At 47.8% G+C, this 20,984-nt stretch overlaps 6 protein-coding genes and 1 pseudogene across 7 annotated transcripts; 5 read left to right on the top strand and 2 right to left on the bottom strand.

Annotated features, from left to right (window-relative positions):
• Nucleotides 1–482: 482 nt before the first annotated feature.
• GCG54_00014503 (uncharacterized protein) lies at nucleotides 483–4,716 on the top strand (the record flags this gene model as incomplete). Its single annotated transcript, XM_045414333.1, has 3 exons — nucleotides 483–1,513; nucleotides 1,566–1,942; nucleotides 1,994–4,716. 3 exons carry the CDS (start codon nucleotides 483–485, stop codon nucleotides 4,714–4,716), a joined length of 4,131 nt encoding a protein of 1,376 aa, XP_045270911.1.
• A 2,325-nt stretch (nucleotides 4,717–7,041) lies between these two features.
• On the top strand, nucleotides 7,042–7,919 carry GCG54_00014504 (uncharacterized protein; the record flags this gene model as incomplete). The annotated part of the gene is made up of 2 exons (XM_045414334.1): nucleotides 7,042–7,780; nucleotides 7,828–7,919. The coding sequence occupies 2 exons, from the start codon at nucleotides 7,042–7,044 to the stop codon at nucleotides 7,917–7,919; spliced, it is 831 nt and encodes a 276-aa protein (XP_045270912.1).
• Nucleotides 7,920–9,118: 1,199 nt separating this feature from the next.
• On the bottom strand, nucleotides 9,119–14,208 carry GCG54_00014505 (annotated as a pseudogene). Its single transcript has 4 exons — nucleotides 14,195–14,208; nucleotides 13,332–14,012; nucleotides 12,982–13,165; nucleotides 9,119–9,511 (listed from the first exon to the last, which is right to left on the bottom strand). Coding segments are annotated over exons 1-4 (1,272 nt in total).
• Nucleotides 14,209–14,434: 226 nt separating this feature from the next.
• GCG54_00014506 (uncharacterized protein) lies at nucleotides 14,435–14,679 on the top strand (the record flags this gene model as incomplete). The annotated part of the gene is given in 2 exon segments (XM_045414335.1): nucleotides 14,435–14,492; nucleotides 14,504–14,679. 2 exon segments carry the CDS (start codon nucleotides 14,435–14,437, stop codon nucleotides 14,677–14,679), a joined length of 234 nt encoding a protein of 77 aa, XP_045270913.1.
• Nucleotides 14,680–14,784: 105 nt separating this feature from the next.
• Nucleotides 14,785–16,192, top strand: GCG54_00014507 (uncharacterized protein; the record flags this gene model as incomplete). Its single annotated transcript, XM_045414336.1, has 2 exons — nucleotides 14,785–15,972; nucleotides 16,055–16,192. The coding sequence occupies 2 exons, from the start codon at nucleotides 14,785–14,787 to the stop codon at nucleotides 16,190–16,192; spliced, it is 1,326 nt and encodes a 441-aa protein (XP_045270914.1).
• A 180-nt stretch (nucleotides 16,193–16,372) lies between these two features.
• On the bottom strand, nucleotides 16,373–18,801 carry GCG54_00014508 (uncharacterized protein; the record flags this gene model as incomplete). The annotated part of the gene is made up of 5 exons (XM_045414337.1): nucleotides 16,373–16,991; nucleotides 17,018–17,247; nucleotides 17,314–18,146; nucleotides 18,234–18,694; nucleotides 18,746–18,801. The coding sequence occupies 5 exons, from the start codon at nucleotides 18,799–18,801 to the stop codon at nucleotides 16,373–16,375; spliced, it is 2,199 nt and encodes a 732-aa protein (XP_045270915.1).
• Nucleotides 18,802–19,792: 991 nt separating this feature from the next.
• On the top strand, nucleotides 19,793–20,842 carry GCG54_00014509 (putative amino-acid permease C15C4.04c; the record flags this gene model as incomplete). Its single annotated transcript, XM_045414338.1, has 4 exons — nucleotides 19,793–20,162; nucleotides 20,242–20,522; nucleotides 20,576–20,779; nucleotides 20,834–20,842. 4 exons carry the CDS (start codon nucleotides 19,793–19,795, stop codon nucleotides 20,840–20,842), a joined length of 864 nt encoding a protein of 287 aa, XP_045270916.1.
• Between the last annotated feature and the right edge of the window lie 142 nt (nucleotides 20,843–20,984).

The raw sequence follows: 20,984 nt of genomic DNA on the forward strand, positions 1-20,984 counted from the left end.
TCGTCTTGAGCAAACCGGCAGGTACCTTGAACCCTTTGTTGAAGCATTTCTCGAGGCTATACATGCGCTTGCAGACGATGCTCGTTGTTGCAATTGTATCTTGGAATTGAACTTGATATTCTGAGGCGGCTTTTGTAGTCTTTGGCTCTTCTCGGTTATTCCAACTCGAAGCGCGTCACGGTCTCTTTTTTGTTGGTCGCGTCGGGTCTGCCTCGCTAAAAAGTATTGTTTACTTTCGAGTTGCGGCCCCCCGGAGCCCGTGTCCCTTTTCTCTGCGCTACCTACCCCAACCGCGCGCAACCTCTTCCCGGATCCCAACCAGACAACCCACAGTCGCATTGCATTGGCTATAGCTTTCCAATTAGCTCGACACACCACCACACAACTTGTTCCTCGATTACCTCATTTTCCAATCTACGGACACTGAGCTTCATACCACTCCCCCCCAACTACACCAAACCAATGTCTTTTCGTCGCATACGATGAATTTCTCTGGCCTCTCTCTCTCGGCGCGTCAGCACGACGCGCCGTCGAATTCCCCGTCGCGCTCCAAGTTCGCCTCCAGCGAGAACCCTAAGGTGGCTCTGGCTGGTTTCGCAGACTTGGAGGTCACGCCTAACCCCAACGGCGCCATGACCGCTAACCTCGACTCCTTGAACCTCGGGTTCACCACGCCAACCAAGCGTGGCGCGCCCTCTCCCAGGTCAAAGTCGACTACCAAGAAGAACGCACCAAAGTTCGCGGCCATGTCCCTCGGTGACAGCGAACCCTCAAAAAGCACACCTACGACGCCAAAGAGCGCGAAGACGACGTCGCCCAAGAAGCGCGTCAACCTATCTGGTGGATTCTCCGTCATGTCTCTCGCCCGGGACAGGGCCTCGCCCAAGAAGACGCCCTCGCCCAAGAAGCTCCAACTCGAGGACGCAAGCTTCATGTCGGTTAACGGCTCGACACCAAAGTCTGCGTGCGACCTTTCGCCGAGCAAGCTCAGCCCGACCAAGTCGTGTTTCCGAACGAGCAAGACACCCTCCCCGAAGAAGGTGTCTTTCGCCGACGAAGCATCCTTCCAATTCGCTACCGCGTCTACGCCCAAGCTGTCACGCGACCCTTCGCCGCAGTTCTCGCCCTCGATGGTAGAGACTTCAGAGTTCTCGGTCATGTCGACGACATCCCCTGCCGCGTCGCAGGTTTCACAGGACCCGTCGCCTGTGTCGATCGCAAGCAGACTTGACGAGGAGGAGTACGACGATGAGCAGACGGTTTCGCTGGTGGAAACTCCCTCGAGGGCGCCGGTTTTCAAGCTGCAAGTGGAGGACACTCCTGCGAAGGCTTCCGAGATGAGCGCATTCACGCCCTCCAAGGCCTCTGATGCTGGCAGCGTTTTCCAGTCACCCTCAAAGATCGATATCTCAATGCACGACGTCACATGGATGTCCGACTACGCGCCCACGACTGGTTTTCAGACCTATACCTTCGCGACCGTTGACCTCACTGACGCTGCTCGCGCCTTAAGGTACGCTCATCTCGATGGTGTTTGTGCTGGCCTCGCTAACCCTTTTCCGTAGTGGACCCTTCCAGCCCGAGCTGTTCGAGAAGTCTGACTACACTACCACCCTCTCCCGACCCTGGTCATTCCCGTCGTCGCGCCTCCAGCAGAAGCAGGCTCGCGCCGTCAACCGAAAGAAGCGCCAGCGCCGCACGAAGCAGGAGGCCAAGATGTTGATGGTGGAGAAGGCGATTCTCGAACAGGTCGCTGACTCTCTCACCCTGGACGAACTCGACGCTGCGCCTGAATTCCGGGTCATTGCTCAGATTGGCAGGAAGTCGTATGTGATCGGCTCTCGCAAGAGACTGAGAACCGAGGAGGACTTGGGCAACGACGTCGCCTCGTGGTATGACATCGAGGAAGGTCTTGGTCTGGGACTCATTATCGACGCTCAGCGTAAGTTTCACCGACAATTTGTGAAGATGGCTTCATCTAACAGGCATATAGGCGAGGTTCGCAACCAGCTTTTCCACCTCCCAATGGGCCCAACTGTCGGTGAGATCCGCAAACAGTACCTCGCGGATATGAAGAGGCACGGCGAGCCTATGGTACCCGTTTGTTCGAAGCGCAGCTACAAGGGGACGCCTAAGCGCGCGTACAGTAATGATCTACTCACGCATATGGTGATCCAGCAGCTGCTCGAGTTCCCCCAGCCCGAGCTCTCCTACGAATTTGTCCTCGAGCATCTCATCGCGGAATCAGACAAGGCCCAGGGTCGGAGAACGCGGCGCGCACGAAACGTTCGACAGCTTATTGCAGTCTACGGCGAACCCGAAGTCTCGATCATTGAGGAGGATGAGGAGCCTCAGAGCCCGACGCCCAAGTTGCCACACTTCCCTTCGACGGCTACGCATCATTCCAGCGCAAGTCGCAAGCTGAGGTTGGTTCAAGGCGCCGACAACCTGCGCGCGAGAATCGAAAGCATGGCTTCCATTCCCGAGCCTCCCTCTCCCTCTCCCGCTCCTGCAGAGCCACTTTCTTCCCCCATTGGTCCCGGGTTTACTTTCCAGTGCCCCTCGTTTATGTCTTCCCCTAGCGCTTCTAAGACCAGCGAGAAGGATGAAGCCGAATTCGTTGAGGATGTCGAGGAAGAGCAACAGCCCGAGCAGGCACCCGAGCCCGAAGTCGCCGCAAGCCCCGCCATCGCTAGCCCGGTCGTTGTGTTTAAGGATCGCACGCCCGCCAAGACGGCCTTCAAGAACAAGCGCCGCTCTCTCCCTGCCTTCGCTATCACACCTCTCTCCTTCTCTTCGCCCGCCCGCCGCGCATCTCTTCAATTCGTCGCCGGTTCCGACCAGCACTCGTCGGTGCAGAATCTTGCCCAAGATCCAGCATCCGAGTCGCAGGTGGTTGCTCCCACTTCGGTGGTTGAGCTCAGCGAGTCACAGGTGCAGAATCCCATTACGGTTGATTCAGCATCTTCTCGCTCGGAACCTGAGGCTTCGCCCGCGCCCGCTGTTGAGGAGTCGCCCAAGGCCGGAAGCTCGTCCCCCGCTTCTGTCGTGGTTGACGTGAGAGAGAACATGGATATCTTTGGGTCGTCGCAGGAGAGAGTTGGTTCGCCCATTCATGCTTTGGCTTCCCTTGCCCGTGTATTTGAGGAGAATAAGGAAGCGAAGGACGCCAAGGTTGTTGTTGAGAGGTTGGATGGACGTTTGATTGTTCGGTTTAAGGTGCCGGATGAGCATGCTGCGCTGTTCACTGAGGTTGCCGCTGTTGCTGCTGCGTCGTCTTCTCCCGTCGGCGCCGGGTCGCCCATTGACGCGTCTGCTGCCGCCTTCTCACCTGTCGACGCGAACGAGTCTGCTACACCAATCTCCCCAGACGTCCTGCCGACTTCACCCTCGCCAGTCCCCATCATCTCCGTCCAGCAGAATACCCCCGAGAAGGACGATGAAGAGAAGGACCTTGACGAAGAGGAGGAAGATGACGTTTTGCAAGTGCCCACCGAGGCTGTGGAGACTCTTGTCGCGGAGACCGCTGATGTAGAGGTGGACGACGATTCCGAGTTGGCGTTGCTTAGGAGCTTCGTCTCTCGGCACGCTGCCTCACGCGCTGCCCGTGCCGCCGAAGCCACCGCCCCAGCTGCCAGTGCTCCGGTCGTTGTGTCGCCCATGCCGAGTGCCCCGATTCTGCTGTCCGCCACCCCCGAGCGCCGTCCCCAGGGTATTTGGGCCGACACCCCTTCGTTCTCCGTTGAATGCCCGCGCACTCTCGCCTCACCCGCCCCCTCCTCGACCCGTCAGCCTCTTGGCGTGCTCGATGCTAACAGCCCGAGCCCCAAGAAGGTCAAGCGAAAGGCTGACGGTGTCGAGGAGCGGGAGCCCTCGCCTGAGAAGCCCGCTTCCAAGAAGCCGCGGAAGGCCAAGGCCGACAAGAATACGCCCGGCAAGCCCGAAAAGAACGACGGTGAGGACGACAAGGGGATAGTGAACGTTACACCCGTCCTGGAAGCAGACCCTGACGGTGCCCCTCCCGCCAACGGCCCTGTGCCTGGCGTCCGCACTCGCGCCCAGCGCGCTGCCGCCCGCGGTGAGACGCCCGTGGCGACCAGAATACCCATGCGCCACCAGGTTGCCAAGGTCAGGAACGGCGAGAAGGACCTCGCGACCCTCACGCGCCAGAATACGAAGACCAACAAGGGAGGCGCGATCCCGGCGGACGAGATGCTCGAGAAGCTTAAGAACGCTGGCCCGGCCGTCGAGACCCGCGCCGCCGCCGCTGCTAAGAAGGACGGGAAGAACGTCTCGTGGGCAGAGCAGCTGGCTAGGAGCCAGAGCGAGGAACCCCCTCTGCTCTCCCCGTCGCCGGAGCTCAGCCAGGAGGAGGCGAAGGAGGTGGGCAAGGCCACGAAGGTGAAGAGGGCGGCTACGCCGAAGAAGCCAGCGAAGGCTACGGCGACGGCGACGACGAAGGCTGTCACTGCCGCCCCTGCTACCCCCGCTGCCGCGGCTAAGAAGCCCGCAGCGACTACGAAGATCGCCAAGGCGGCGGCGCCATCAAAGCTCCGTCAACCTGGCACCCCGGCGGCTGCCGCGGGCCCCAAGACGGAGGGGGCCAAGGTCACCAAGACGACGAAGAAGGTGACTGCGGCGGCCAAGAAGGAGGTTGTCGGGGCTGTGAACGGGACGCCCGCGAAGAGAAGCAGAAGAATCGCGGAGAAGAAGTAAGGACGATGATGGACGACGGAGGACGAGGACGGTGATGGAAGTGGAGGACATCGCATCAAGCGTTCGCTTCAAAAAGACGTGCATAGCTGTGGGAGTTTTGGGTCTGGCTTTTGTTTTGCATGTTTGAATCTTTTCTGTTGGCTTCTTTGCCCGCCGCCACTCGGCGTGGCCGTCTAGTTTTTATACTTTTCGTATACCCAAATCAATGACTGACGACGAGTGCACAACTATCCATGCGGATTCGATTCTGCTTCTCGTGACGTGACTGTTGGGTATATGACGCCGTGTTTGGGGGACGCGGACGAATCGCAGCGATCTTGGAAGACAGGTTCAATTGGCGTCTGCTGGCAAACGCATTGCTTGGTGACCTTCATCAGACTGCTTTACAGTAGCACCGTCTCGTGTTTGTTGGCGCGTTCGTAGTACTTCCTTTCCAGAACAATGATGCTGTGTGTGAGACAGTGTCGGAAACCGTCCAACTTACCCTTTCCTACTGACAATAGCCGGCTTTTCGGGACATGCAGAGAGGTGGTCGCATGGCGGTATTGCTCTGAAGACGATCGCTGCTAAGTATCACCAACGGCGGTAGCTCTCAGGAGTTCGCGCGACGTTCCGTCTCGTGCTCCCATGGTCCATCGGGGAAAGTTTCACGGATTAGCGGCGTTGAAGATAGATGTCAGAGAGGTTATGTTTATTACTTTGGGTCTTCTTAGTGGACTTTCTTTGCAATATCTCTGTACTAAAAGCCAGAATAAACTCATCTTTGATAATCGTGAGCTCATATTGCAAAGTTTTCTGTTACGTTCCAGACTAAATCAATTTCAAAGCGGCACCTATTTCACCACGGCATCCTCCCAGGTGTCTGTAATCCTGGTGAGCGGCATAAACTTCTCATCTTTTCGCGGAATGAGATTTGCAGCCACAGATAACAAAATGCTCTTGCCATATCTTTTTGTCACATCAAGCAACAATCTGAATTGACATTTTGGGCTGCATCGCTCGAGGTCGTCTCCTTATCGATGGATACACCGTGATGTACTATTCCGTTATCGATCGGTCTTGTGCTATACATCAATCAAGGCAAGTTTCATATCAGCTTCCAGACTTCGCCTTGAGGCCAGAAAGTACCGCGCATGAAGGCGTGGCTTGGCCCGGACATCACCAGCTTCCATTGGAGGACTGGGTCCCAGAGGCTTATATGCTTATCGCGGGGTTCATTTCAAGGCGAACGGCTTCACACGTGTGGGTTTTGACCAATAGTGCTCAAACACGTTGAAATATGTAAATTTACATTGCCAAATAAGTCTTCTGAACCTTTTGAAAAGTTTTTATTCGGGTCTTATGGCCCCTTCTACGGCCCAATTTTTACACCACTAGTCATCCTGATATCAGATACCAATTGAACGCCCAACCAATCTGCCTTTTCAACCCTGTCATCTTAGAACTCAAGGCCTTTGGTATTCTCTGCAGAGGAATATGGCTGCGAGTCCTCGAACAACAGAATCGAAGCGTAGGGGATCGACCCTTGAGATTGCAATCCGAGACTGTCCTGCAAGCCCTAAGCACCCAAGCAACTTTTGCGCCAAGTGCTTGGAACTTGATCTAGAGAAAGCATTCGAAGATTCAGCCACCCAAGTCAATGATTGGAAAAGCTGGTCGCAACTCGACATCAAGATCGCCGATGTTGGAACATACTATCGCCGGCCATCGGTTCCGAGCTGCCACTTATGTCGTTTGCTCCGCGACTCACGGCTTGAAACCAAAGTGCTCGTCGACAGGCCAGAAGACGCACAGGACACTGATGAACTGCGTGCTTTTTCGGTTTCCCGGCATAACCCTTGGGTAAATCCTAACCCCTACTACGAAGAGACACGAAGTCTTCTTGAGGGAGACGATGCTCGGTACTTGGCTATCGTGCCATCTGGTTCTGTCTTTGGAAGGTTCGAAGGGCGTATCATGATCGAACGGGGGGAGAAACAAGGCTTTCTTATTTTCCGGCGACGTGGCTCTCCCCCGCCCGATGTATTTGCACCACGACTTGTCGAGCCAAATTTCGACATTTCTCTCGGGAAGACATGGATCAAGTTCTGCATGGATCATCACAAAAAGCTGTGTTCACGAGCCACACGCAAAACCGAAGGTCTCTGGCTGATTGACTGCCGTTCGTCGATCGTGAGACCAGCGCCGCCAGACGCGAAATACGTGGCCTTAAGTTACGTGTGGGGAGAATTATTGACAGAGGAAACCTCAACAGAATCTGAACTTTGACATTCCTTTGGCTATATGCCGTCACGGACATGTCTTCCAGCAGTCATTCGAGATGCGATGGCTGTTACTATGGACATGGGCTTCGAACACCTCTGGATAGACAAGTTCTGTATCGACCAGAATGACGGAAAAGAAAAAGATGCTCAAATCAGTCAGATGGACTCAATTTATCACAATGCAGAGTTGACGATCATTGCCGCTGCTGGGTCTGATCCGACGTATGGCTTACCTGGAATAGGCAATAAGCACCGCCAGCCGCACCCGACACTCGTCATCAGAGATATCAACATCGTCTCCACGCTCAGACACCCTGAAAAAGCAATCCAATCATCGAAGTGGTCTACGAGAGGCTGGACACTTCAAGAAGCAGTTCTCAGTCGTCGTCGACTTGTTTTCACAGACGACCAGGTCTATTTCGAATGCAACGCCATGAACTGCCAAGAGAGTCTCTCACCATCGTTGGAGAGATTCCACGTGAAGAACAAGTCAAAGTTCAGGAACGTGATGCGAGCGGGAATCTTTGGTCGTGGTGACCTCTATGAACAGTATGGCATGTTCGACGAAGCAACTATTTCACCAACCCGTAATCTCTCCCGTTTTACCGAGATAGTTCGTCGTTACACCGCCAGAGACTTGACGAAAGACGAAGACTCCCTGAGGGCTTTATGCGGAATAGTTCGCGAATTTGAAACGTCTCAGAGTCAAATCTTCCAGATTCAAGGAATCTCATACTTGCCAAGCATGCCAGATAAGGCTCTGAAGTCTTTCCTGGACTCGCTGATGTGGTTTCATAATGGTCGGTCTGAAGAGAATCAGACTAAACCTAGACCACGTCGCAGAAAGGGATTTCCATCATGGTCGTGGGCTGGCTGGGCCGGCAAAGCTCATTTGGCAAGTACCAGTTCAAAGGGAAATTTCTTACTCAAACGGGTTGAGGTCACGTCGATGTCGGTGATCACTGGAACTGGCACAGCGATCGAGTTGTCCCATCATCTTCAGAGCCTGAGAGTCGGAGAAAGACTCGATTCCGGCCCGACGTATCTCCAGTTTAGGGCACCATTGGTTCCTGCTTCTTTATTCTCGTACGATAGCTCGTCATCTCCCCCAACTTTGAAGCTGGGCCACATAAATTTGTTGCTGCATTTGTCGGCCGGTCCTTGGGATGCGCTAGGTTTCAAACAAAGTCTAGAAGAAGGAAAGGGCCGGCAATGCATATACTGGGGTGAATGGATCGGGAACGACATTATTATGGTCTTGCAGTCCGAAAGTAACAACAGCTGGTCTAGAGTAGGACTGATTCGTCCGGATGAGTACGCATATACGCATTCTCTTGAAAGGCTCTGGTCAGGGGTCCGGCGCCCGAGTCCCAAATACGACCAGTGGTTGAAAGAGAGACCGACAGGTCTCTTTCGGGTTGGTTGAACCAGGCCATGGAGGTGAGACGGACTGAACAGCATTCGATTCCCAGTGTGTTATTCTCATTCGGGATTGCAAAGGTTGATGTGCAGGAAGCATGTTTTAAAGATGTGATAGGAAGATAAAGACTTGGGGAGGTACCAAAGACTAGAGGTCTCTACAGCAGACGTGAATGTTAGATTGATTTTGAGAGTTACCTTAGCATACACCAGCCTTAGGCTGTCCACATGGTAATCAAGGGGATAGCACGGAAGACAAGTGAGTTTTTCCAACCGCAACGACCCGACTTGGAGGCTTGCAAGAAACGGAGTGGTGTCTACTATGATAGTTATAAGCTTCTACACTCCTGTTGAAACCAAACATGGGGTGTAAAATCAGTCGCACTTTCATGCCGTTTTCCAGGACGGCGCAGGCGATGCAAACGTTTGGCCTGGCAAATGAAGGGACTAGGAAGAAGTATGGAGATTGGTCACTTGATTCAAGACATCCTAAATAAATCCAGAACAGACACAAAATCTGCCTTTGATGCCAGAAAGTTTAATTATAGTGCAAAAAACACCAAGAGTCAAGATTATCTCTTATAGATCACTTTACCCGCTGACCCCGACGCAATAATAGTATTCAGGCCACACCTGGATTCCACAATTATCGCCCGGGGCGCCTGTGTGGTAGTAGTCGGCGGGTCTGATTTCGCCCCGATACAATAGAAGTACCCGGGTCAGATCATGTCGCAGCTGTCTCCATTCGCCAGCACCGTGCTCCACTCGTAGAAAGAGCTGAGATCGATGCCGGCGTCGTTGGCCATCTTCCAGCAGCAATCGCCGTCTTGGGCTTCAGCCCATTTATTGCAGTTAGGAGTTGTGCCTTCGTGATTGGGCGACGGCGTGGGAACGGCCGTCGGCTCCGAGGTGGGCACCGACGTCGTCGCCGGTGGGGCCGTGGTGGTCGGGCCTTGGCCGGTGGTGCGGACGCAGTAGTAGCAGCCAAGCCACACTTGCGTATTGCAGCGCTCGCCGGGCTTGCCGAGAACAAGGATGAGCTCGAACAGACGCGCTCGCGAGTTACCGCCGTCATTGGCAATCTTCCAGCATGAGGCAACCGTGCTGTTGGCCTCAGCGTAGCACCCCATTCAAGCCTAATCAATCAATCAATCAATCAACTAATTAAATTATAGGCTTTTTGCTATTTAAATCGATAAGCCTATAGTACTAAAAGCTTAGTTAATTTAATTAAGTTAATGTTACCTAAAATAATATAAATCTAACCTCTAGACTAATTAGAATTTTTAAAAGATTTTTTTTTTTTAAAAAAAAAAAAAAGCTTACTTAGATATTTTAGTACTTAGTTTTATTCTAATTACTTAAAGTTATAACCCTTATAACTTTTATACTTAAAGTAGATAACTTAAGCTAGTTTTAAATTAATATCTCTATAATTACTTATATAATAAACTTACTACTAACCTATTAGGTTTTATTATAATATATCTCTAAAAAAAAAAAAGTTAAATAGTTACTAATACTAATTTAGTAATATCTTTAGACTAATAAGTAGTAGAATAAAGCTAAATACTTCTTAATAGTAAAGTTAATACTATTAGGAACTACTAAAAATACTAAAAATATACTTTTTATTTTACTATTAAATTAATATATTTCTAGCCCCTCTACTAGAAGTTGAAAAAAGCCTATTTTTAACCTCTATACTAGCTCTTAAAAATAACCCTTTTTTAATATTACTATTAGTACTATTAGTACTACTATTACTATTACTATTACTATACTTCTATACTTTAAAGACCTATTTATATATAACTCTTAATATCTTTTTTAACTCCTTATTAGTTACTATAATACTTCTATTAATTTATAATTAATATATTAATTACTTTATTAGCTATAAACTATTAACTCTTTATAAGATTACTACTTAGATTTATATATTATCTATTACTACTAATAATATATTAACTATTAACCTAGCTATATATAATACTTTTAAAGCTCTACTTTATACTATATAGAGAGGTTAGTAGTTTATTAATATTAATACTATTATAAAGAAGGGTTCTTAAAGCTATACTTCTTAGATTATAAATAAAGATACTTTTATTTATAAAATCCTTACTAATAGTAAGAAAAGTAATACTTATTAGGTTTACTAATACTATAATAAAATAAGAACTCTTAATAAGCTATATAATACTAAAGCTATAACTACTACTACTTAATATCTTAAGAATAAGTATAAGGTCTTTTAAGGTTACTTAGAGGGTAGTAATATATCTCCTAATAAAACTAATAACTTTAGGCCTCTATCTAAATACTACTAATCTATTCTTATTACTATACCTAAAAAGAAAACTATTTAAATTAAAAAGTTAATTATAAGTTTCTTTATTAATACTAATAACCCTTTTATAATATTTAGTAATTAGTATATATAGTATATACTTACTATATTTAATTATAATATTAATATTTAGATATATTAATTAAGGACTAATTAGAAAGATTAACTTTAATAACTTTATATCTCTAAGAAGTAATAGATTAAAGAGGAGATATAGAAAGCTTTTATAAAAATTTATATATTATTTAATTTATAGACCTCACCTAATTAATATATTATTATTACTATTTTTAGCTACTTTATTAATAAATTAAGTAAATAAATATAATACTTCTTAAATCTCTATTATTAGCTTAATACTTATATTAATAAGAATATTACTNTACTATAATATATATAGTTATAAGAGATTAGTACCTATTTAATAAGATTAGTATTATAGTTTTTAATAATATTAGTACTAATAGTACTTATATTAAAGCTTTATATCTATCTATTTTATAGTTATATATAAAAATAGATATTTAGTATTATTAAATTTAATATTATAACTATATCTTTAACCTTATTAGTTATATTATTATTTATAAAGTTAATAAAGAGGTATTTAAATAAGAGTTTAACTATCTTATTAATATTAGTAAGATCTAAGAGGACCTAGCTTATTAGAGGACTAAAAGACTTATTAATAAGTTTTAGAATATTATTAAGTATATTAAATTATTACTATAATACTTAGAAACCTTCTTATTTATTAGTAATAAAGCTAATAATAATAAATATACCTTTACTCTATAAGAGGAGTTATTATAAGAGCTAAATCTAATATTAAGTAATACTACTTAATAAAACTTAATATATAATATAATTTACTATACCTTACTTAAATATAGTTAGATTATTAGTTATATATACTACTCCTTAAATCTTAAGAATAAAGATAATTATATCCCTAATAAAGATATCTTAACTAATAAGGATTAATAAGTCCTTATTAAGTTAAATAAGATACTTAAGCCTCTTTATTTATAAACTAAGTAATATAAAGGTTAAAGTAAAAATAATAAGTATAATTAACTTTAAAAGATCTTAGTAAGCTTTAAATATCTCTTAGATTAACTTAAGGATTAGTATAAGTTTTATAATACCCTTATTATAGAAGAGATTAATTTTATAACTATATAAATATTCTAAAATCTCTTATTATAGTAATCTTAATTAATAAAGGTATTATATTAATCTAGCTAAATATTAATCTTATAAACCTTATTAATTAATAGTATCCCTATTTATTTATAGTCTAAATATATTATTATATTACTATACCCCCCTTAAGTTACTAATTTTAACTCTTATATATTTATACGCTTATTAATTATTAATAGCTAGTAAATACTTAATAACTACTATAAAAAACTTAGAGAATCTCCTCTCTATACTACTACTATAATACTATACCTTAATAGAGGTCTATAATAGTTTAAAAAATATTAAAATACCTAAGAGATTTATAAGTAGTTTTATATTACTAAAGAAGGTCTTTAAAAATACTAAAAGTAGTAGTATATTAAGATAACTATTTATACTAATAAGTAAACCTATCTAAAACCTCTATAAAGGTTATTTATATTAATTATAATACCTCTAAAACTTAAAAACTCTAATTATAATTAATAATTAGATAGTAGCTTTTATAATACTACTATTAATAAGATTAATAAATTAGAGAAGTATTTTAACTTTATAATTACTTAGTTTATTAATAATTTTATTTAGTAGTAGATTTTATATTAGTAGATTTTCTTAATACTTAATAAGTTAGCTCTTAATATCTTTATTATCCTAATAATAATAATTAACTATAAGAGGGTATTTAGTTTTACTAAATTAATATTAATATTATAGAGACTATTAATAAAACTATTATTACTTAAGGAGATATAATACCTCTAGAACTAAGTTTAAAGTAGTAATATTACTATTAATAGGTATTACTTTAAGTAGAAGGGTTAATAAGAAATAGAATAATATTATAATACTAAATAGGTATATTTCTAATATATTAAGATATTATAAGAACTTTACTAACTTCCTAAATAAGTAATATTAGTTAAATTAAATTAAGTCTATTAAGTTAAGTAAGCTTTTAGTAAAAATCTAGTTAAATAGTTAAGCCTAACCCCCAGGCTTAACTTATTTAATTAGTATACAGCGCTAGTTAGCCTAGACATAGCGGTTGCAGCTAGGCGCGATGTCTTCTTGCACATTCGCAGGCGGCGAGGCTGGGTTTTCCAGACTGGGGTGACTGAGAGTGCTCCCTAGTCCCCCACGAACCAGCCCTTCGCCATCGTCAGGAATCTCGCGACTCCAGAGGACGTACCCAAGAGCCACCGCGACGAGTGATGCAGACATACTGGTTTGGGACCAAGGGGTCGCATGCCCCAATGACGTTTGGGTTCCAGGTAGCGAGCCATACGGCAGTGATGGGAGTTGTATCGTTCGAAACTGCTGCTGCAATGGAATCACTGCGTTTGGCGAATGTCCGTAGTGTGACAGACTAAGCCGTTCTAGTCACTTACAAGGTGTCCCCTTCATTCACCCGAAGAAGCTGACACGCGGGTGATCCGCAGAATCTGACTTCGTCCGAGTCACCATCATCCAACGGGCCTTGTGACTCCATGGTGCAAGAGGAACTGCGCGTTGTCACCATCAAGTCGCCGGTAGCGATGCTATGAAGCTCAGCTAGCTCATTGCACCTCTCCAAGTCAGTCTCAGCAAGCGTTGGTTCTCCCGTAGCGAATATGTCAACCCATTGACCCAGCTCGCAGTCGGGATCAGGGTCTGGCACAGCGGTGGCAGTGGCTGCAGCGGTGGCCTGTGTTGTGCTTGGACTGCCGGGCTCGGTAGGCTCCCAACCGATGCCATCTGTCGCCGACCGGTACTGAGGCGGCACTCTCGTAGCCATCATCTGGCATATGTCTTGAATATCTTGAATCTCGTTCACGAGATAATCGGAATGATCAGTATCAGTCTCCCGCTTGTACACAAGGTTGTGAGAGCACTCAGAATAGGGCAACTGGTCATCGTACAAGCTAACTATACGCTGGTTTTCGGCGCTCAATTTCGCTGGGATGGTAAACCAGGGATCTAAAAGGGTTAGCAGTGAAGTCTGGTGTGATGATGTCTGAACCCATCCACTCGAGAAGGCACCGCTGGCCTGAAGAGGAGTGCAGACATGAAAGCCCAAGACCTTTAACGAACTGCGCTACGAGTGTCTCAACCTCGACCATTCGATCACCCTAGACCATAAACTCGCCGACGCACACTTCGTCTAAATTGTCCTTCCAATTCTGCGCAGAGATTACAATGGGTGATCGAACAGATCGGTGTTGGGATCGGTCGTGTTTTGCTGCAGAGCCCCAAACTCAACCAACGTGCTTACTGCCAGGGGTGCATTATGCATGCAAGAGGGATGCAAGCCGAGACATGCTAGCTTCTTCAATACAAAGCCCCGATGGCCCCTCCAACAGCCTTTGGCCTTCACCGTCTGCCTTCCTCAGAGCATAAATTAATTGCCGGCTGGCTGCAGATAGCCAACATACATGTTGGTAGCGTTTTGCCCCCGCCCGCCACGTTTTCTTTGGTGTACCAAAGTGTTGACAGATGGATCTCAACTGTCCCAATGGAGAGCGTTTCTTTTCATCGCGACTTTGCCCAAGGCCTCACGCAATTTACAACAAGTTAGCCACAGTGCCTTACCTATCGCCCGACAACATCCAACATCCCCCGCTCGAGGGATGGAGCGACTCTGAGCTGGACGTAGATGGTCTACGAACTATCCTAGGCCGGTCCAATACTGCCGTGGACCTCCTACGCTGCCTTCCCTACTTACGGCCCGTCGATGCAGGCCCTCATACGGGGCAATGACCCATCTGCCCCAAAACTAAGGGCATTCGATACTTGCGAGACCGCAGCTCGCTACTGGAGGAATATTTGGAGGGCTTGTTTGAGCTAGTTCATCTTCCCCCAGATATGATCAGCTTAACGTACCCTGCCGGCGAATACACGCTTTACGGTCCGCAATGGTGGCTTGTGGACTGTAAGAGTGGTCGGATTGTCAAGTACGCGGGACCACCACGCGGCGAGACGTTGGCGGAGGAGTTCGAGGCCGAATGGAAAAAGGCACCATCTTACAGCCCGAAAGACTTTTTCGCAGAGGTAACCGCGATGCTCGGCCAGGACTACTACCCCATTCCCGGCCTGGTCGACGGCATCGAGCCTGGATTCTCCACCCCTGATCGCCGAGAGATCGCCTCCTCCATGTACCAGACCTACATGCTGGCAGGCTGGCAGCATGGCCGCGGACCTGGGCCAGCCTTTGACCGCAAGAAGTGCCAGAAAGACTTGGAAGCCTTTTTGAAGGATCGACAAGAACGCGAGTCCAGAAAGCGAAAGGCAGAGGCCTCCCGGCACGAATCCCGACCGCCGCCACGAGAAAGAAGAGATCCTGCGACATACCCCACTGGCTATGATAGAGACATCATCGTTACCGGCCTGACAAAGTACTACGAAACGCTGGCCAAGATGGCATTCTTTCCTGCATCGCTCATCCAGTACCCGCCAGGCGGGCGCTGGGGTGATGATGCCTTCCTGCCGGCCAATAAGACGCGCCACCTGGGCTTCAACGACCGTGTCATTGACCTATTACGACACCTACCGTATCCTGACGTCGATGAGACACACGAGGATAACCGCTGGCCCGTCATAGGTCGCAGCGAACCGCAGCGTTACCTTGAGGACAACCCCGAGTTGAACGAGAACCTCACTGCGGACAAGGCCACCCCCGAGCGCCTATGCGCTCACGGTCTCTTCCCTTTCGCCGAAAAGATGCCCGACGGTCTGGTTCCCATCGCGGGCGGCGGCGGCGAGGGCAGCGACAGTGGCGAGTGGTGGATCATCGATGCTAACGCTGGCACCGTCATCGTCTACGATGCTGGCAACAAGCAGGTTCATGATGCCCCGAACGATCAGCCGTGGCTGTGGACGCCGCCGCGACCTGCCGGACCGTTCTTTGATGCGCTCGTTGACAGCTTGTATTCCCTTGACTTGGTGCCTTTGCCTCGCCCTGACACGGAGGACGCAGAGTATTATCCCGAAATTTGGGGAGCGCTTCGAGAGGGGGAGGAAGAGGAAGATGATTTGGCAGACCCCGGGATTGAGGTATGTGTCTCTACTTTTAGTTTTGTCATATTGCATGTGCTCTAGTGGCATGCCAGACTAACGGCATTACGAAAAACTATAGGACGCTCGCGATATCTATCGAGAGCACGGGTGGCCGAACCTGGCAAGGTTCCGACGACAGGATTGCTATGAAGCCTTGGTTGAGTTCCGAACGAAGTTAGTGGAGGAGGATGAAGAAGAGGATTATGGGCCTGCTTGATGGGCTGCATAGTCGAGGAGGCTCTGCCACTCTGTCATGAATTCTGGATGACTTGAAGGCAAAGATGGAAATGAGAAAGCGGCTGGGCATGCTGACTTGTTGGGGAATATCCAGCGAGCAAAACCAATCATGATCTAGATTAGGCAAATAGAATACATCTTTGCCAGGCATGCCCGAGACTTAAGAATCACGACGAGCATCCTCCATCATGTCCATCACGTGGCGGCTTTGCAGGAACCACTCCTCCAATTGAGAAGCCTGCGTCCTTGCTCCAGTAATCTGATGACCAGTACTAGATTGACGCAAATTTCCATCATCGGTATCAATCCCAGTCGGCCGTGGTTGTGATATAGAACCGCTGTTATTTAGATCAGCGAAGCCGGTGCCATTGAGAACCATCGGCGCGGATGGAGCCGACTGCGACATGAACTGGTCCAGCGACGTCAGCACCGAGATGTTGTGCCATTGTCCTGGATCCGCCACTGGTGCTGTTTGGTGGTATATCATTTCGAAGGTAATATTTTCAGACATTGACCCTGAGGCAGAATGAGACTTTGCCGCAATGTACTTGAACGCTGCGTTGTACAACGGTTTGAAGGTCTCGAGCAGATGATTGGCGCTGAATGTATCCCGGTCCTGACCAGCCTCCAAAGAACTGACTAACGAGCCTAGGAGTTCGAGGTCTGCCGTGTTCACTGTCCAAATTGCATTGCAAAGGATAACAAAGAATGGGACGAAGGTGGATGAAAGAAGCGTCCTGCGCGCAGACGTCAGCCCGTGAAACTTGGAAAATTTGGGACTGGTAGAAGCAACCAATTGATACACATGTCAAATAGGTGGGTGTCGCGGGAATCGATCAGAGACATGCTTCTTGTGTGTTCTTCAAGAGCCTCTCTAGCTGTGCTGATGCACTCTTCGCAGAAAGGTACGTTGTCCTGGCAAACACTGCGGTAAATCAAGCACATAAGAGATAGATTTGAGATCTTGTCGCATTGGATGAAAATGTCGTCGATTGTGTTTCCGAGGACTCGTCTTCTTTCTTGAAGGAACTCACTCTACAGAATCGGGTCAGCGACACGAAAAGCAAAGTCAAACTACGGAGACTGTTGGACACTACATACCTCGTACGAGTCTGTATCATTGATGATTTCCTTCAGGTCAGCTACCAGACTCCGAGCTCGGGAGTTCCTCGTGTTGGCGCCTTGATGTAGTGCTTCTGGACTGTAGATCTCATCGTACACCCTGCCCTCAATTTGCGAAATTCGTAGCCATTTTGGAGAAAGAACGCCTAGCGAGCCCCCTATCTGGTATCCCATCTTGATGGCCTTAAGTGGGACCGTGATATCGTGATCGCGGAGTGTGGAAGATCGGCCGAGTTGCAACGAGAGGTTTTTCTCCAAGATGAACATGGCCCAGAACAGTTTGGACTTTTGACGAGTCTCAGAGTCAAAGCTATGGTCCTGTTGAGAAGCTATGCGGTGCAAGCCCATAGCTTGACTCATCCGAGATGCCGTACTGATGTAGGTCCATGCCATAGTTGGTTTACACTGGCCCATACAGTATTCGGTCTGGATTGTCCCCGCTGTCAGAACAATTCTGCGCAATATGCTATGTATGGTAGGTCTCTGAGGTCGGAATAGATGGGCCGTACTTACAGCCATTGTAAGGGCTAGAATGTAGTCTACCGACGTGGGAAGATGGAAAGACAGCTTCGAGAGGACAGAGTCCGCATGACTCTGACATGCAGAGCCGTAAGACAGATACGTCCGTTGAACAGAGGTATCGGTCGAGAATTGACCGCTTTGAGTGAACAGCCAGTAAAGACCAATATGTGCGATTATCAACTCTGCCATCGATGGGGCTCTATCGGTTGAGTAGACGCCGAGCAGCTGTTCAGTGACCTGGCCTACAGATTCAAACTGCATCATCCAGAAGTACCTCATCATTGGAGTTTCTGTTGCCAGTGATGTTAATCAAGGACAGCCTGTATGGCACCGCAACATCTATTGGATGCCTCCAGCAAAACATCTACTTCACTAACCTTTTAGCATGCGTAAACAGTTCAACGTGAGCTGCACGGGCGGCAGTGTTTCCTGCGGATAGTCTTCTCCGGCGGGCGGTGTTGCATGACAGGGACCTGCGACATTACTATTAAGGGAACTGACTGTCCTGATGGTGTTTCGAATATCCTTCATCATGGACGCCATTTCGTCATAGTGGGATATTGGCAGGTCCGTAGTAATAGCATTCTCCAAAACTCGAGTTGTGAAGTCCGCGTGGGCAGCTAGGGACGAATCACCCTCATACTCGACCTGATCGCGAGGAGCTTGGGGGTCCCTTTGACTTCCTTGATAACTTGTCCCTGAGTCTGCTAGAACCTGATGACTTCCGCTCGAACCCACGACATTTGGTGTTGACCTGATCTGTTTGGGCCGACTGTTGTTCTCCAGCATGATGCATAGCTTTTGGAGCTTTTCAGCAATGTCATCTACCTTTCCCTCACTGACATGGGCTTAGCCAAGACCGGTTCACAAGGCAGCATGCATGACCTACAGATGACCCAAGGAGACACCACTGCGTTCTCGCTTCGGTCTTGCTTTGTATCCCATCACGTATGTGCATTGTACTTCTAGGCGGCGGCATCGTGAACACGGTTTTTGACGATCACAGCCGACCTGATAAAAGGCTGTCAATATTAAAACAGTTGACTTCGTTATCTGGTTTCAATCCCGTGGAAAAGTACCTTTCGCAGACGGCAACTGTCACACTGTCAAACTCAGGTTTGTCAGTCAATTCTGCCCCATTCGCAGCACAAATTCGGCACGCCACGCGGGAACAACGATCCGGCTTTGTTGCTTCAGGAAGATCCAAACGGGTTAGAAGGCAAATGAGCAGAACTCCACTCACAGAAAGATTGTGACGCTCGCTGCCCCCACGCTCAGCAGGCTCTGTGACTGAACTTTGACCAGAGTCTGCGGTTTCTCGCGAAGTCTCCATCGTTGGACTGCTGATAGGCCTAATCAATGCCAAATCAAGGAGATGGTTACCAAAGGTGGCAAAGCTCAGCTTGTATCGGGGCAAAAGATGGCAACCACACCGGACGAGGCAAGGGGCGAAAAACTTGGAGGATGATCGAACGGATCGGAGACGGAGGCAAGCTTCCTTATACATGCAGGAAAGTGGGGTCAAGTGCGGAGTTTCGGGGGGCCGAGCTCTCCGCACTGCACTACTATGCCGTCCCGGGCCCGGCCCGCCCGGGCACCGATGATTGGATATCCATCATCCAAGATTGTATTGCATGCTTTGGGCAGAAGCTCAGGGGCAATGAATGATGGTGGATTGCGCAAATTCCCTTCCTGGGCTTGCCCTGAGAAGCAGGTACGGCGGCCTAATACTACGTCACCGAAGGGGGGAGCAGCGTTGAAGGCAATCCCCAAAGGGCTCTGCGTACATGGTTCACCAGTAAAGCTTGTGAGCAAAACCACCTCCTCATTGAAGACTTTCCACACGAAAAACGCACCTCCAGAAGTCACATTGGGCTTATGCTTGACTACTCCCTTCACTATCCTCGTCACATATTCGGCCGCAAACCTCCTCAAAATGTCGCAGATCATACCGCAAGATCCGGGCGCTCTCAACTCTTCTGCTGTTAACGCTAAGTCACGGTACCGCGAGGACTTATGCGACAATCGTGTCAGTGGACATGTTTCTGGCGAGACACTGGCCGATGATCTCCTTGGCCATCTTGGATACGACCCTCAACTCAAGCGGAACCGGTCTACGGCTCACGTCGCCTTCATGGCCTTCGTATTAGCAGCGAACCCTTACGGCCTCGCGACCACCTTGAACTATCCTCTCATCGGGGGCGGTCCAGTGAACATTATCTGGGGATGGCTCCTGGTTGCGCTGATTGTCATATGCGTTGCCGCCTCTCTTGGCGAGATCACCAGTGTGTATCCAACTGCGGGAGGTACGAACTTCAACTTTCATCTTGTCAATGGTGTTTGCCAACAATATCCGTTCCTTCAAGTACCTGACGTGGCATGTAGGTGTATATTACCAAGCAGCAATGTTAACGCCGCCCAAGTACCGGGCGCTCGCGAGCTGGATCTGTGGCTGGCTGTTTGTGGTGGGAAACATGTCTATCACTCTTTCTGTGAATTTCGCAACTGCACAATTCTTTGGTGCCTGCATCAACGTTTTTGAGTACGAAACTGGCAAGGGAATATTTCCTGGTGAGACATACCAAGTCTTCCTCATCTTCGTCGTTATAACATTGTTGTGTAACGCTGTCTCGTCTCTTGGAAATCGCTGGCTACCATGGGTTGACGTGAGTCAGCCTCCTATTTATACCATTAAGGGTACTCGCTGAAGTTCAGTTAGACGGCTGCTATATTCTGGACATTCGCCGGAGTGTTTGCTATTACTATTGCTGTCCTAGCTGTTGCAAAGAATGGCCGACATTCAGCCGCATACGTTTTCACCCATTTCGAGACACAATCTGGGTGGCCTCATGCATGGTCCTTCTGTATTGGTCTCATGCATGCTGGCTATGCCACATCATCAACCGGCATGATTATATCGCAAGTTTGCTTAATACACTTAGTCTAAAAACGCTAACTGACTTGCTTTTCTGCGCAGCATGTGTGAGGAGGTTCGGCGACCCTCAATCCAAGTCCCCCGAGCTATGGTGGCAACAGCTTGTATCAACACGGTCGCTGGCCTTCTGTTTCTAATCCCTCTTGTGTTCGTGCTTCCCGACATTCAACAGCTACTTGCCGTATCCGCTGGC

The sequence above is a fragment of the Colletotrichum gloeosporioides genome (genome assembly GCF_011800055.1).
Source record: "Colletotrichum gloeosporioides strain Lc1 chromosome Unknown consensus_6, whole genome shotgun sequence".
NCBI classification, from domain to species: Eukaryota; Fungi; Ascomycota; class Sordariomycetes; order Glomerellales; family Glomerellaceae; genus Colletotrichum; species Colletotrichum gloeosporioides.